Source organism: Pezoporus wallicus, unplaced genomic scaffold, assembly GCF_028554395.1.
Source record: "Pezoporus wallicus isolate ANWC-B61680 ecotype Strahan unplaced genomic scaffold, APGP_CSIRO_Pwel_v1 contig_7506, whole genome shotgun sequence".
In the NCBI taxonomy this organism is placed as follows: Eukaryota; Metazoa; Chordata; class Aves; order Psittaciformes; family Psittacidae; genus Pezoporus; species Pezoporus wallicus.
Genome location: NW_026637546.1, coordinates 1,477,101 through 1,495,172, shown reverse-complemented (window position 1 = coordinate 1,495,172; position 18,072 = coordinate 1,477,101). Strand labels below are relative to the sequence as shown.

At 39.6% G+C, this 18,072-nt stretch overlaps 1 protein-coding gene across 1 annotated transcript in view; it reads right to left on the bottom strand.

Moving 5' to 3' along the window:
- Window positions 1-18,072, bottom strand: part of PGM5 (phosphoglucomutase 5) — a 67,073-nt gene that overhangs the window by 16,038 nt on the left and 32,963 nt on the right. The window contains exons 7-9 of the mRNA XM_057406105.1: window positions 12,555-12,670; window positions 3,225-3,360; window positions 2,113-2,296 (exon numbers count right to left, since the gene is read on the bottom strand). Coding sequence (XP_057262088.1) covers window positions 2,113-2,296; window positions 3,225-3,360; window positions 12,555-12,670 — 436 coding nt within the window. The remainder of the gene's footprint in view (window positions 1-2,112; window positions 2,297-3,224; window positions 3,361-12,554; window positions 12,671-18,072) is intronic.

Genomic DNA, 18,072 nt, shown 5'->3' with positions numbered 1-18,072 from the left:
AAATACCTTATTGCTACTACGCAATTGGAATATTCTAAACAGAAGAATTTTTTACTTTTATACTATCTGAAATAACTTTTTTCCAACTTTTCCAACGCCTGTTTCCTGACCATTGCTCAAACTGAAATAAAAAAAACAACTCCACTAAGAACACATGCAGAGCCCTTTGCATCCCAAATCTATCAAAGGAATCAGAAAATATTAATTAACTTCTAATGAAAAAGCTCCAGAGCTTTATTCTGTGAATCTCAGAATGTAAGAATGCTTCATTAAAGGGCTCGAAGTTAACCACTATAATGGACAACTTGTACTTCTCATCCTTCCAATTCAAATTTCACACAAAAAATGCAATTGGTCCCATTCCTGTCTTAGAGGATCCTCAGGAGCAGCACTGTTACGTGCTCATGTGCGCAAAGGCTAGCACTATAGGGCTTCAAAAATTAAAAAGTCTTCATGAAGAGCACAACATCTAATTTTATGCCTTATTACTGCACTATGATAAACAATATTCATGGATTTCAATATTCAGAATTAATTGGAAGCTACAGTCTGGGTATATTGTTTGCTGCCTATTTTTTTGTTGTTGTGTCTGTTTTCTGAACCTGATGGTTAATTTTCATGTAGCCAGCTTCTCATTCATGACATACAGTGCAGCTACACTGAATATAAAGCTCTGTCCCTGCTACCTACTGGGGAGAAAAACCTTGAACAGGTTCCTAAAACATATCTGGAAAATATGCATGAAGCTCATGAGAGTTAGAAAGAGGCATCTCCATTTAAATAAAGAGCAAGTTAGCTGAGGAAAATGGCAGCAATGAACTGTTGTTTCGTTTGCATGGATCAATGTCCTTTCTTATTTTATTGTGTTTAGAGAATTCTACTAAGACTGTAGATACATGGAGCTAGGAATGTGTGTTGCTGGAAGACAAACCGGTTGAACTGTACTCAAAAAATACGTGCTTGTCCCTATGAAAAGACATGGTTTCTGGTTTTATGGGCTCACTTTCAGAGTCCACCTCAAAACAGGCCAAGTCATGTTTCTCCGTTTGTGTTAAGTGGTGATATGATTAGCAATTATATTCCAATTTAGGGCAAGGGCTTTGGATGAAAATTAAGGAAGGAAAGGTGCACTGAAAATTCAAAAGCTGTTTTATAAAAGAGCCACAAGTCTGCCATGCCTGTAATTTTCCAGTGGGCTTGGATATGACAATATCCTTGTATTTTGTTTCAGCACTAATATGCACTAAGAGAATAGTTCAGTGTCAGGTGGGCTGCTTATATTTTCTGGATGCAATGATGAATGGAAACTATAAAGACTCTGACCAGAATGGCATGACAGTAGTTTTAATGACTTGTAATATCACTTGCTAAAGTCTGGTCAGGTCAAGTAATTCACAAACCAGAGAAACTAGGACAATAAAAATAAACAACATAAAATCAGAACACAATGAGTTTTAGCTCTTACTAAAGATGCTTGGATATATATTTATACGTGGCAAAAAAAAATACATTGTTAGTTTTGAGCACATTGTGAATTTCAGAACACTGAAGGCTCAGTCTGAACTGCAGTTCTTGAGAGCTGACTCATCATGGACATAGCCCAGAAGGAACAATTGGAAGGAAGAATTGGTCATTTAGGTTAGAGAAGGCGAAAGTGCCTACATATGGTACAATCTACTAAAGCCTTCTGCATGCTATTGGCTGCAACAGACATTGTGCCTTAAACACCCTGTAGGTCACCAACAGCGAGATTTCTTTTGTAGCAATAAGAGATTTCAGACAGAAAATAGAAGACCGTCTTTCTACATGACATTTTGCATTGTTCAGGAAAGGGAACCCTCCATATATGTACACTGATGTCAACAGAGAGTCCACCCCTTCTATACTCTCTGCGGCACTACTGCCTCCAGTTATGCACAGCAAGTGCAAGCTAAACCAGAAGTGAATTTTCGTACCCAGACTGAGTTAATCTTAAGTAGGAAACATGGTATTTATCAAAGCAAAGGAAACATCATCCTATAAATACGAGGCTTGTCAGCTGAATGTTAGAAACAACACTGTTACAGAAAATGACAGTTGCAAAACTTTGCTACTCCATCAGTACAGCCATACCTGTCTTTTGGTCACAGTGCCATCCACAGGATCTACGTACTCAAAGCTGTCCGTTCTTTCCACACTGTAAATATTGTTACCCACAGCAAACTGCTGATGGCTGAATGATTTGTCAGTGATTAAAGCTTCCAGGTCTCTCATTATGAAATATGCTGTTCTGGGTTCCAGTGCTTCATAATCAAACCTTGCACATAAATAAAAAAAATAGAACCAAGAAGTAAGTCCCCTACAGCTGAGAAAACTGAGAACTCAATATACTCACAATCAGCAATTTACTGCTTCAAAAATCAGATGTGGACCATTGAAGTACTGACTGCAAATTAAACAAGCTACACATGCACGCCCTGTGCAACCTGACCATCATGCATGTGTACCATAGCTCTACACTGAGCACCTGACTCTGAGTCAACAGAAATTTAGAAAATCCACAGTTTCTAAAGTAGAATAGAAAATGGCTTTGATACACAAGAAGCTCTCCAAGATCAAGGACACAATCAGTACAGTACTCAACAGCCAAGGAAAATAAAGAAAACTTTATTACAAGTTTGAGGAACAGCCACAGACATGTAAACTCCTCTGGATTAAGTCTATTCTGAGAGAAAGGGAGATGCATAAGATATAAATGACAGTTAGAATTCACCCTTTTGAGAACTTAATAAAAATGAGTAAATATTCAGACCTTTGGAGGAGTTCTACTGAGTTAGAAGTAGGCATATTTCCAGTTCTCACTAAACCACTGTCACACAGAAGCACATACAGAAACAAATGCAGAATTAAATCTTCCTGAGATTTTGATTTTTTTTCAACACCATGTAACAAACTATGTCTACAGATTCCACAAGTAAATACTTCAAATCTTTCTGCCATTTGATATCAGAAAATTCTATTACTCATATGGTAAGAGTGATGTATATGTAAGTGAATAACTTCTGCTGACACTCATCAGAAAAAACCTGCCTATAGAAAAGTGGTAATCTGCATCAGATTTTCATTCTGTGCATACAGCGAACACACAACTAAATGCAGTTAACCACAGCTAAACAAGTCACAGTTGTAGCAGAATTATCCTATCAAGCGTGTAAGTTCCTGTGCCTTTTCCTCACTTTGCTCACCTGCAGTAGTAGTGTCGGCCAAATTTTGCCCAGTGATCCCTAACAATCTCCTCCACACTCTGCTTCCGAGCTGCTAGGATTGAAAGCCAAACTAGCACAGCCCATAGCCCATCTTTCTCTCGAAGGTGATCAGACCCTGAAGAGACATACATAAAGCGTGTTACTTGGTATCACTGCAAATCAGAAAACAAAGTAAGGGAAAATGTCTCATTTAACTTTTTATGTCACATAATAATAATCAGTAGTACAGTATCAGCAACTCTGATACCTTCCAGATGGAAAATCAGAACTAATGTTTGAAATGTAATTTATTTATGTATGACAAAGTCCATGCTCCTGAAGTTAAATAAAAAACATACAAGCGCTTGAATAGAAATGGCATTAGTAGGAAAACATTTTCAGTCATGATTCCCACTCACTGACATACAGCGTGTTTTCACATCTCTAGTACTGTTTCTCAGAACTGGGCTAGATATGAAAACCCCTGGCCATGAACCAGAATGTTCTGAATTATGTGAGTCAAGTTTCACAGCATCTTCCTATCTCTGCAGATGTTTCATTAAAAACGAACATTTCCAGAAGGTTGATGATCTCCCATCAGAAGAAAAAACAAGAGCCTGAAAAAGTGTTTTGGGGGTGGGAGGGGGGAGGGAACAGACACATGAACAAATCCTCAACACAAAACACACACACACACAAAAACAACAAACCCCCCCACCCCCCACCCCCCCAACAAACAAAAACACAACAAAAACCAAAACAAAACCCACATTTTTCTCCTTTCCACATTTCTCCATACTTTCCATCGGTAAAGCTGTTTGCATGCTCAGATATAAATACCTTACTAGGTTTATATTTAAGAAGAGAGAAATTGATCCAAAAATGGAAAGTAGAAACAATTTTGGAATACCCCAGAGGATTTATTTAGCACATAGTCTAAGATATGGGAGGCACGAAGTCAGGTCTACTATCTGAATTCAAAGGGGCACAGACTTGAACTTGCACTTCCCATGCCCAAAGCCAAAATGTCAACTCAGAATAATAGGCTATTCTGCAATAGGCATGTAATGTATTTTAACCAGATATATTTCTATGAAGCTAAGCTGTTCCTGTTAAAACTGAAATGTATTAATCAGCAAAAAGTTTCAATAAAATCAGTATCCTCTAACAGAAGACCTTCATGGAAAGGTTGCTGGTCAGCTCAGCAAGTGCCCTCTGTTTTTAGGTAATTTTGAACAAGCTTTTGTGGCAATATGTACCTAAAACAGATTATCAAAAAATCAAGAGGAAGCACAAATGAGAATTAACACAAAGTAAAATGCAAGAAACCTGACACTCTGATACTGATGATGACTACATGAGCTAATAGAGTTAAAAGACTTGAAGAGAGATTAAACATGTGGTCATTGCTCTGGCATATTAACACTAGATTTTTTTAAAGTTTGTTAGCTGCAACCTTACAATTTTCTATCTGGTCACATGTTATTAAAACCCTGAGTACAAAGGAAGTGCAGTAATTCAGAAGTTCTGTTTCCTCCACAAATTACCTACTGATCAGGTAATTGAACTGCCCATGCTGCTAGAAGACACTTAGAGGAATCTAAAAGGTCTTTGTTTGAAAACCTGTCTTATGAAATACCCTTCTTCCTCAAACACAAAAATCCTGTGGCAGCAAGACTGCTTTGCAGTGCTGTGATTTTACATAATAGCCTGCATGGTCTACAGCCACCTGTGTTTTGCTACTGGCAGAAGACACAGTTCTCATAATAAAATTGATGCACTGAAGCTGTTAATCATGTGAAAAACTGTCAACAGAAAATTAAAGACATATAAGGAAAAGATATGCAGAGAGTCACAGTGATTCCTAAGGTTCAGTCTCGATGTCCACCCTCCAGTCACTGCTGCTGCCTCGGACTTGGCAGTCCCTCTTCTTGGAGGGACTTTCTGCCACTTTTTATCTGCCTTGATCTCTGAGCTTTCTGCAACAAGGGCAGTCTCCTACTACAACAGCTACAGCTATGGGATGGTCTGCGAAGGGCTGCCGCAGAAAGAGGAACAGCTCATTCTGTTCCCAGGTCCAGAGCACTGGGCACTGTAAAAGCATGGGGTGCCAACTAATCAGAGGAAAAAGGGAAGTGTTATTTGTGAGCTCTCATAGCTTTCTTAATAGCTTCAGATAAGGAAGCAAAACAAATGTCCCTCCACAGGAAGTCAGTCCTTTGAACAATCACGTCTTCACCTTTTCTACTCCCTCACTGTGGTAACATGTTAAATGAACTGAAGGGTGCCTTTTATAGAAACACCAGCAGTATGTCCTAAGGATAACCAAGTCAGCTTACTCATAGGTAAAGCAGACAGCATGGTCACGGTAATTTTTACTCTAGCCAAGATTATGTTCCCAGATAATGGTGCAGGCTTCTGCCACTGTCACCAAAAGAGAGACCTAGAATAGAGTTGTCCCTTCCAAGCATCGTTCCTTTGGTGGCAGCAGGAAAAGTCCCCAGGTCACCACAGCATCTGTGGAGCCCCTGGGACTGGTAACACTGGTGCCCACCTGGGGTGGCAGGGCAGGGTCCAGCAGCCAGGCCCACCCCAGTGCTCCAGCCAGAAGCAGGGCAGCTGGGGGGCCAAGGGCAGCCCCACCCTGGGTACTGGGCACCTCCTTCGGGACGGGGATGGGTGGAGGCCGGGCCAGGATGTGGGACCATGGGTAGGCCTGTCTTGGGGGGCCACTGGCCAGGCAGGATGGGGTATGGGAAGACGGAGACTGGCTCTGCTGCAGCATCACTGGGGCAGGGGCTGACCCCCAGGGTCCTGGGCAGGCTGGGGGAGCCCCTGGGGCTGGGCAGGAACCTGGTAGAAGCATGCTCGCTCATAAGGACTGCCATGGCTGCTCCTCTCCTTCCTAACACACCTGCTTCTCCTTTCAGCTATTCATCCTTAACACTGGAAAATTCAGCTTCACCTAAGAAGTCATCTCTGTGGCTGACATTACCAGCAATGTAAGCAGCTCAAGTGTCTCAACAGACACCAGCAAGTGTTGAGACATGGTATTGAGCTAAACACCTCAGCAATTTGTGCCAGTGTAAAATGATAGTTTATTCTCCTGTTGTGTAACACTCTGCAGACTGCAGGCCAACAAATTATGAAGTGAAAGGCACAACATCCACTCAGTAAAATGGTCTATACATCACGACAACTGTATGATGGTCTGAACGGAACAGCAAAGAAGAGATGTGTTTTAACAAACACTTTGAGTATGTTTCATTGAACCAAAATCGTGCAGCGAAACATGGATGGAAAATTTTTTGTAAAGCTTTTTGTTGTGCACTGAGCCTTGCTCTGGCATGGCTTAAGCTCATAAACCTGTACGAAGAGGGTAACTGCATAAACCTATCATTCTTCTGATACATTTAGCAGCTTTGGCATGTGCTGCATCCTTGTGTGTCCTTCAGGAAGACATACAGATTGCTGCTTCTCTGGAAAGAGAAAGCATTGGAAGAAACCAATTCAGAGGCAAAAATCTGCACAGAAAAGCTGGAAACAACACAACTGTTCCAGAATCAAAAGTCACAGATTAAAAAAACTAGCCTGATGTGAGTATAGAACAATAATCATGTGTGCCCACAAGTGTCTCAGTTTCTTATTCTTAGGAGGAGGAAAACTGACAACTGCAATTTCTCAGAAATTGTTTATTCACTCTCTTCTATTCCAGCAGCACATTGGTCAACTGGGTTACTGCATGCACATACATTGTTCTGTTTATTGCCCGTCTTTCTTTTGGAAAATTAAAATCTCTAACTGCAACTCTGTTAGTCAGCTCTTGTTTTCACCTCAGGTACTGTCGTCTGTAGATGTCTTTGCCCTCTCTCTCTCTCACTTACTTCTACTGCCCAGCGCACACAGGAGGGAAGGAGCTCATTTTGCTGCCTCACACTAACACCATTCTGCTTCACTTTATAAATCACAGAATCATAGAATCATAGAACGGTTTGGGTTGGAAGGGACCTTAAAGATCATCCGGTTCCAACGCCCCTGCCATGCACAGGGATGTATTTCACTTGAATACTTCCAGGGATGTGGCAGCCACATCTTCTCTGGGCAACCTGTGCCAGTGTCTCAGCACCATCACAGAAGAGAATTTTTCCCTGATGTCCAATCTAAATCTCCCCTCTTTCAGTTTAAATCCATCCCCCCTTGTCCTGTCACTATATGTCTTTGTAAAAAGTCCCTCTCCAGATTTTTTGTAGGCCTCCCTTAGGTATTGGAAGACTGTTAGAAGGTAACCCTGAAGCCTTTTCTCCATGCTGAACAGGCCCAACTCTCTCAGCCTCTCTCCAGAGCAGAGGGTCTCCAGCACTTAGATCATATTTGTGGCCTGCTCTGGACTCCTTCAAGCACATCCACGTCCCTCTTGTGCTGGGGCCCCAGAGCTGGATGCAGCACTGCAGGTGGGGTCTCACAAGAGCAGGGTAGAAGGGCAGGATCACCTCCTTCGACCTGCTGGTCACGCTCCTTTTGATGCAGCCCAGCACATGGCTGGTTTCTGAGCTGCGAGTGCACACTGCTGGGTCATGCTGAGCTTCTCATCAACCAACACCCCCAAAGTCCTTCTCCTGAGGGCTGCTTTCTCCCAGCTGATCCAGCATCTGCTGCTGTGGATCTGCAAAGGCAGAACTCTCTTGTGCAGAGGGATCAAGTAAAATGTGCCTTGAAACTATGTATTCATAAGACTGCAATATTAATAGTCCTTCCAGCTTTCTAAGGGCTCTCAGCAATTTCAGGATAATTCTCAGTGATACGTTTAACTGAACCACCCAATGTAATAATAAATTCTGGACTCTGTTTAAGGAACTGGAGCTAACAGAGACAACAGAGCAGGAGTCAACAAATATTTTTCTGATTATTCCATTACATTATCAGTAAGGATAATTATAGTAACTGCAACTTCTTCAACAACTTATTTTTAAGTTAATTGTCACACATCCTTCCATGTAACAGTAGCAAAAAGTTATATTCACTACTGTAATAGTGAATTGCTACGGCCAGACTCAGAATAAATAGTCTGGGAAAAACTCTGAGTATGTTCCTATCCACAAAGTAGTACTCAGCTTAAACAGGCTTGAAGTAAAGTCTTGCAAGGCAGTAGCCTGAGAAGCAAAGTAAGATCATGCAAAAAATGTTCTTATTATGGTTTTCTGATACTGGAAAGATGTTGGACATGCAGGCTGGTTTTTATATGTCTAACTTCTTCTGTATCTGATATTTCCAATCTGATAGAAATAGTGAACTCTAAGGGTCATATGCATTAAGAAAATGTAATTGCTTTTACCTAAATTAGTCATCTCTGTCTAGCATATTGCATTTTGTAAGTGTGATTTTAAAATAAAAACCTCACTGAAAAGAAGATATAAACTCATGATAAATCATTTTGTTTGCACACAATTTGAGGCTTACAAAATTATCATCCAGCAATCTAAAACTTGATGATACTTTAGGCAAGTGGAGATTTACAGGCATTCTGCTCTGTCCCTTTATTCAAGTTAATGAGATTATTTTAGATTTGTGTTACTGTAATAGATAAGGCTTTCATTCATTTCAGCAGCAGCACATTTTTATATTCTCCACTAGTCCTTCTTCCACATAATCTTGCAGGAGAAGGCATCTGATGTTAATAGAATCAGGAAATTTGGAGATGAAGCATGCAAGTTATGAAATATGTAGCAATTACTGAAGTGGCTTAAACTGCAGAAAGATAAATCAGACACACAACTCTCCTAATCCTGATTAATAGTTTGCTGATGAAATTTAGAAACTAACTGCTGTTGCTGACGCCCTTCCCTGAACTGTGTCTTGGACATTAGTCATATAATCAGAAAGCTACTAACCTCATCTGACAAGCTCCTCACACTGCTACAAAAATGGAAGAAGTTTTTAAAGTATTGGTTGAGCTCCAAGATCAGCTGCCAGAAAACAAGTCTGGGAAACACAGCCGTACGGGATGTTTTCAAAACCTTTTGTCCTTTTATAGCAGAAAATTTGATTTATTTACTTGCTAGAGCAAAATCCCTTATGCTACAAAACCAGGGCTCTGTATTATTCAGAAATTCCAGCTGGCCTGGATTACCTGGGTACACAGGCAATTGGTCTGCAGTGCTGTTTCGTTAGTTTGATGATAGACTATGGATCTGTAAAGCCCCCTTCTCTTGCACAGAACAGCTAAAATATAAAGACTTGCCAAGTTTCAGTTCCCTAAATAGATATTATTAAGGGTAAAGCTGTAAAATTGATTCAAATGCCCAATACTGGCAGAAACTTGCGAGGTGTCATGCAGCTGAGGACATTCATAAAGATTTGCAAAAAGGTAAATATTTATTGCTAAAACCAGCTCACATTGCTAAAGTATTGGTCATCTACAGACCAGACTGCATTACACAAATAGACAGCTGCATTGAATTGAAAGATGATAAGGAAACTAAGGCAGGAAGAGAAACAAACTTTAGGCATCATAATGGTTGCATAACTGCCCTGTAGGCACTGTCATGATTCATCTACACAGCAACTACACATGCACTGAGGATCCAGTTTAAACAAATGCTCAAGTTATCTGGATGCCATGGTATTGAACCTTGAGGCCTCAGATTAGCCTTTAAATGGCACTAGTTTAAATGGCAGGTTAGGAGGCTTTCTGCACTTGAGTGCATGCAACAAAGCCCATCTGACCAGAAAGTACCAGGATTCACAGATCAGGTATTGGTGTAGAGCTGCTCTCCATGCTGGCCAGCAGTATGTTGTTCAAGCACCCTTAGCATTTATTAGGACTCTGAAGAATTAATGATAGGCTCGGAGAACCAGACTAAGACAGAAACAGAGATCACTAAGAATGCAGAGACTTGTCTGAGTTCAGGAGACCTCAAAAAATCAATAGAGAGGCTATAGTAAAAAATGCAATTGTTTTAGGGCCCTACAGAAGGACACAAGCAAAGGGAAGAAGTCATGAACAGAGATAAATTAGAGAAATTATCTTACCTACCTAGAAGAACAGATAAACTCCAGAGGCCTTTGTTTGACCTTTATGAGACGCTTGTCCCTCTTTTCCAACTTCAGTAACCACCCAATCAATACTGAGGCTAATAAAATTAGGCCAACACAGACCACAATGCTCTCAGTGTTTCAGTAGATCAGCCCCTGAAACCACCTCTCTTGATTACTGATCTGCAGGGCTAAAGTTCACCAATGCTTGGGACAACCTGCTTAGCAAGACCTGAATATGCCTTTTCACTGTGCATGGGAATATATGCATGTGAAATTTGATATTTGGCTTTTTTTATAACTGAACCATAAAGTTTTAATAGCAAGTCTTCTCAAAGGAGACAAGGCTTCTATTAAGCAACCAAAGATTACTCCCTTCTCCCTGAGACAGAAAGCATCTGGAAAAGCTGTACTCATATCACCAGAGCAGTATGGTCTAGGAGCCGCTCTTGCTTCTTCCCAAGCTGAAACGGGCCTGAGGCAGTGACGAACAGAGGCCACCCCTCCTCACTTTACATACCTCGACAGATAAAACTGCGTGCAGCAGGTGATGCTGCACTCTGTGGACTAAGGTACCCAGATGTACTTCAGACGATGGGAACTCACCATCGACCTTTTACAAGGTCCTTCCAGTCAAAACCCACACTTCCCTTTCTTCAGCATGACAATAAAGGCAGGAGATTTTTCCAAATAATCTGGGAGCTAAGGAGGTCATACTGATGTCTCAAGACCACCCAAATTTCATGGAAATATCTGCATTTAGATGAGCAGGAGGAGCTTCTATATTTAGAAGGAAGGGATTTCACCAGGAACTGGCCTGGTGAAAAAGCAGCAAAAAGCCGTTAGAGCTGGAAACTCCCTATTCCAGACCTCCTACGGGCAAATGGAGATGCTGTCTAACAACACACCACAATAAATGTCAGGGCATTCTGAAAGATACAAGATGTTCCTGTCCCTCTCTCCAAGTTACAACTCACTCAGTAACCTTGTAGAGCACCCTTTGAAAATACATATTTAAAATACACATTCAAGGCAATACAAATCTGTGCCAGTCATAATTAAGCCAAGGCATGCTAATCATGGGACACTGGTTCCCATTTACAACAAAGAGAAAATAAACTTTCATTATTAATTTAAATTCTCTTACTTTATATAGATAGATATCTGAAGAAATCTAACACAATTTTGGTTCTTCTTTCATAGTCCATTCTGATACTCACAGGTAATGACAGACTAACAAAGTGTCATGTTCATGGCTTAAAGATATTCCCATTTTAAAATAAATAGTATTCTGTTCCAACTTACCTCAACTAACAAACTTAATACTAGACTTAACTCAACCAAAGCAAAATGAAATTTATAACCAAGTTTCAATGCATGATAACTTATTTCCTATGAAAAGCTGTAGCCAAAGAACTCTACATCAAAATAAAGAATTCCATGGAACTCACACTAAAACATAGACTAAACTATTAGCCAGGCAAATGTTTAAGTTATTCTGATACGTGCAAATTCAAAAATACTTGTAATATAATCCTACTAAGAAATACAAAGAACTAATTTCTGTGCTAAAATGCAGGGGAAAAAAAAAAAAGAAGAAACACTGTGAAATTTATTTAGTTTTTCCCATGAAGCAAGACCACACTTGTGCGGATAAATAGACTACATACTTCAATTGCTTGCTCTAATGTTTCCTGTCAGTACTGAGAGCTGTACTGACTCAAAACAGTCATGAGAGCTCAGATATGTCTTTCATTCTGCATTCTATTGTTTGGTTCTTGGGACAGGCAAGGAAAAAATGCATAGGGAAAACACAGATGCTGACATGCAATTGAATTTCTTATAATGATTATTTTATCTGAGTTTGATTAGACATACTATTAGACATACCAATCCTCATATTTTGTACACTGCACCCCTTAGGAAACACCATGTGTTTTTCCATACAGGCAAAATCCCTCCAAACAAAGTTGCAGACTGCGAAGAGACTATTACAGTGGAACTAGTGTGACATTTCTGGATTATGTTCAAAGCAAAAGAGTGCCAGGCACCTGCAAAAACTGTCTGTACAGTGACAGGATTCCCTATGGATTCTGAATGTTGATCCTCCACATTTTTCATACCCCAAGATACTGGACTGCACCTGCAAGAAGGTGTCAAGCTGTGAACAACTAACAGTTCACTGTTTCAGCACAGGACAGTTACTTTGCTGATTCTTTTGGCTTTGACTTGAGCACCCAGGAAAATTAAAAATTGTCATTAAAAGTCTGTGGAAGTTTTTGATTATGCATTACTCACCAGTGCCAAAGCTTTCCTCTCCACAAAGCGAGCAACGTCCAGAGTCCATGAGATTGGAAAAATATCTCCATCCTGTTGGTGTCTCATACACAGGAACCTTCATTACTTTTGCCACTCTAGAAAATACACAACAAAACATCACACGATTAAGATGACACTGTTTTTAAAATATGTCAAGAGATCAGTTGATAAATAATCAAGGTCTTGCTTCATCTCCTTACAGGTGGGCTAGAAATAAAATAAACAAACAAAAAGAAAACCAAACAAACCAAAAAAAAAAAACAGAACAGATCAACAGCATCTGATCCTTGTCTCAACACCTGACTTCAACAGGAGCCCAGGCAGTTTATATACTAACTAGTATTTTGGAAAATAGTCAGCTCAATAGGCTTTACCAGTATCTTTCTCTTCTTACTGAGCAAGAAACAGTTCTATCTAGAGATACACAGTTCTGTTATACTAATATCCTAGTGACAGTTAAAGCATCATATTGAAGTACCTTCCTTTACAAAATACAGGGTGGCGAACACTGATATGCTTGAAAGACACTTTTGTTTATGTTCATGTGTTCAAAGGCAAGACAAGACACGAATGCTTCCAAGATGAGACACCTCCTCTAAAAATGCTTTCCCAGTCACAGCCTGAGTCTGGACTTAGTTTTCCTGTCTCCTCTGACACACCTAGATGACATGCTCCTACTAGCTGGCTGACCTGTCAGTGTTTGCAAGAAGCAAAACAAACTGCTGTATAAGCCAGATGTACTTTTTCTTTCCCAGTTTGTGAACTGGTAATTATTCCTGTTATATACCATAGTGTAAAAATCCTTTCTTGGACTAAAAAAATGAGAAGGAAGACAAGAGAAAATCCTCGAAGGAACCCACTACTGAGTTGGGTTTTACACAGAAGGAATATTACCATTGTTCTTGTTTCTAATTCTATTTGCTTCTTTACATTGTGTGCCTAGGATTTTTGGAGCCAGCTGTTTATTTTTAATATGAAAAATAAGACTTGAGATACAGCCCAGCAACATGGCTGAGTAAAAAGGATCTTACAGTCTACCTAGGACTGCTGCAACAATCACAACTAATAAATATTTCCTAAATTCCACCTCTACAGAAGAATACCTGATGTGAGATGATTTACATAATTTTAACTGCCGCCAAGCCCAGTTTAGAGGTAGAGGCAAACGTATACCTCTTAGTGTTAGCTAGCAGTAGCTGTATTACTGGCCCTTAGAAATGTTGCTGCATAAGGGAGGTTATGCAGTGCACAGCTGAACAGGTTTCTGCCTGGCTCTGCAAAAGTCAAGAACATAAAAGGACTTAATCTCTGAGTGACAGTAACTACAGGCTGGGAACACAACCCTACTGCCAAAAAGCAGAAAACAATCAACCAGAAAACAATGGCTAACATGCTGGGAGAGCAAAACCAATTCTCTTGAGATAGCCTAACAACACAGCAGGAATATATCTGCTTGCAGAAATGTTCCTATATCCTGGTACTGGTTTTGGAGAAGGAAATCCTTTCCCTTTCACTTTCCTGTATTCCTCTGGTCTGCAGACAAACAGCCTTGGAGAGATCTATTGTGACCAGCACCAAATGCTTTCAGGGTCTGTCATGGTTTCCAAAGATTTCTATGCACTAGGCTAGCTCTAGAAACTATAAATATAGGTATTAATTCTGTTGGCACAGGCCTACATTAAACTAAGCTTTTCAAACAAATAGACATATAAATATATACAAAGTTTACAGTGAAATATGACAGATTGTTCCTTGCAATTTTTTTTTGTTTTGTTCTTGATTCTTAAGACTTTAACAGAGTAAATTGGAGAAAACTGAAAAATAATCATACTCAATTTTAATTGCCATTTTACTGAAATAAAGAATCATCACTGGAAGTATCAAAAAATTCAGAATGTGCCTTTCAGCAGCCTATAGACATTAAGGCAAATGATTACCCCCAGAAACATGACAGGGGTTCCCACAAGAAGATGCCTTCTCTTTAAGAAAAAATTCTCAAAGCTGCAGGGTAAGAGAGATTATGTGCTGCAACAGATCAAAGAAATAACAATGCAAACTACAGGAAAATACCCTCAGAGGAAGGAAACTAATAATCTGTAACTGGCAAATTACTAGGTCTTCAAAGCCAGGGAAAATAGAAATTAAATGCAGGAAGGGCGAGGGACTTTTAATGCTTCTACATTCACATCTTTCTAAACAACAGGTTTTCAGTAAAAAACAACCCACAAACTTCATTTATGAAACTTTTTTTTTTCACTTTACATTCACCAATCTGCTTTCTTGTAGACAAAATGACAAAATCAGAGCTTTCAGCCACTGCTACACCAAGTAGCCGGATTTTTAAAAAAATCTGAGACAAAAGGGTAGCATCCCTCGTGGACCAAAATTTGGAAATTAGTTTCTATGTACCACTGAAGATTTCCAGCACTACCCAATGCAGCATATGACTTTGTGACAAGCTTGAAAGTTGCTAAGGAAATATTTTAATTTGCTAGGCAACTAAATGCTCGGGATCAGGGTTTCTGGAACTTGTAATTCTGCCAGAACAATTGCTTGGTGGGTCACGGTAAAGGTTATTATCCCTAACAAATCACAGATTCATTAATTACAACCTATGACGGGTTTAGCAATGTATCTTCACAGGACAGTTCAAACAAGTCTATATATATATACAGCTCTTTAAGTTTCTTTTCTCTCTGTATGTTTACACTGGTGTTCCTACATTTGGAGCAGTAAAAATGGAAAATGGTTACCATAAAGACTGTGTTATCTATATGAGACCTTTTGTGCAGACATGATACTACTTCTCTCAGAAAGTGAGTTTTGGAACTGGTGCTGCAAACAGTCTGTATCTTGCAGAGGTCTCATCAAAGTAAATTTTATATGTCTTATATATATATTTATATATATTTATATTTTTATATGTGTGTGTATATACATACATGTAAAAACCACATCATAGAATCATAGAATCATAGAATAGTTTGGGTTGGAAAGGACCTTAAGATCATCTAGTTCCAACCCCCCTGCCATGGGCAGGGACACCTCACACTAAACCATGCCACCCAAGGCTCTGTCCAACCTGGCCTTGAACACTGCCAAGGATTAAAGCATTCACAACCTCCCTGGGCAACCCATTCCAGTGCCTCACCACCCTTACAGTAAAGAATTTCTTCCTTACATCCAATCTAAACTTCCCCTGTTTAAGTTTTAACCAGTTACTCCTTGTCATCATCAAGACACTGATGCAGCAGTGTTCCTGTAAGGGCAATACCTCAGTCTCTGAGTTCTCTAGGTGGAGGTACTAGCTGTCAAAAGGCCCAACTTGGTGAATGGAACATACTTCAAGGGAAATTCAAAATAAAAATTGCAAAAAAAAAAAAAAAAAAGAAGCCACATGATACGTTCATTTTGCTAGTCTGTTTGAAGTAAAGGCATTCTATTTATGTTTAACCACATAGTTGATATACCTGTGTTTATATGTTCCCTGAGTATGAACTACATAGAAGGAATACAACAAAACCATGGACATTCTGGTTCTTGTCACCTCAGACGTTTAATGGGATTGACTTCAAATACTATTCTTGCTTGCCTTCTTTCAGCGTAAGTGCTCACTACATCAATGAGATTACACAATGAAGTTTCTTCTGTCTGTGTGTAGCACTAATAAGCTCTTGCCAGACTGGGAAATGGAGTATTTACGCTTGGACCTAAACTGAAGGACAATCACCTTAGTTATTCTGTCCATACCAGAGCTAAGAGTATTTCTGTTCCCAGTATGCCAAAATACCACTTTAGGAGGAAAAAAAAGAAAAAAATCAAAGAAGAGTGGACTGTACTTTTTGCAATTACACACATTTAAAACTATATATAGTAAATTTAAAAAAAGCAAGAGCAGCTGTTTTTAAATTGGGAGGTATTAGTGAGTCACAATAGGAAGACAAATTCTTGTAATGTTATATACTTAAGTTTACCCTCCTACTGTACAATTTCACGTTTGTTTTTTTTTTATTTTGAAGAGCTAATCCCACGCTACCTGTACTGACCAACCAATTTTTATTAAAACATTACAACACATACAATGAAGCCATGACAAGCTGTTTGAGCTATCTCTTAACTAGAAAGCGTAATTATTTAATACCATCACAGAATTGTTAAGCCAGTTCTTGAAATCTGTAAGTCTTATCAAAGCATGAGCTGGCCAGTTCATAACAAAGGTAAAAATGAACATAACAAAAATCTTCACTGTGAAGATTAGGGTTTTTGAAAATTTCCTGACAGGAAAAAGAAATTATCAGGTAATTCTAAAATTGATCTTGAAAGCTTTAAGAGACTAATGTGGAAAACTTATCTGTTCTGCACCAGGCAGCTGTACTACTACTAAGCACAGCTACACATCTGAATATCACAGATCTTCTTCCTTGTACTTCATAGCCATATGCATGTCACCTAACTAAGAAACAAGAGGATACAGCACCTTAAAAGCCCAGATAATTTTCCTTGGAATTACAGTAAAAATATTACCCTGCTTAAACTGTGTAAAAAAGATAACTTTCCACTGGGGGAAAAACCAGAATGTTCTTTTATTTTAAAAAGGTTAAAGGAATATCCTAGTGTAGCTTTCTTTTCACTTTTCAGAGAAGACAACACACTGTTTTTCATACATGGGATAATAAAGCAAAATGGTCCTTGAAGGTATCTCCAGGTCAATGTGGTTTTGCACTAGCAAAACATCACTCACTTCAGCAGAATTATCCTGACTTACATTAATTAAAGAGGGAAGCTTGCTCCAACCTAATCTCTACAATGCCACAAAATGTCCTGATGAATACACATCAGTCAGATGTAACAAATGGCCTGTGGCAAATTGACTTTCTTGTGCCTAGTGAAACTTTTATAACTTCTGAGCATAGACCAGTCAATCAAACAACATTACCCTGCCACAGTCATGACGCCTGTTTGCCACAAAGATAAAGGTCACAACACTGGGGGAAGGACTTTCTTTGACAGGTCTCATGAACCGTTGTAAAAGATCGGCTGGAATTTTGCACTGTAGGTGAAATGCTGGCTAGGGTCAACTGCAGCATCACATTCAGCCTGGAGTCTTAAACTGGAGGAAGAAAGAGGTATTAATGAAAGAATCACTAAGAAGTGGCTATCGCATGCCCCTGTCTCCAATCTTCTACCACTTGTAGGTGTCAGCTGCACGTGTGAAAGATGCACAGACACCTGAGTGAGCCCACTTCAAAACACAGGATAGTGTTCCAATATACACCTTTTTAATAATCCTACTCCTCTCTGTGGAGCCAGTGCTGAGGTAGACAAGGTGCTGTAATTTAGACCGCAGAGAGCCTGATTCTGCAAAAGGATATGCATTTTCAGACCCTAACAAACAGGAACTGAAGCAATCTGTGGGACAGACATGTGGGCCACTGAAGGACAGTGTGTGGTACCAGCATTTCACAAGAGATCAACCTGAACTTTCAGAGTTACTAGC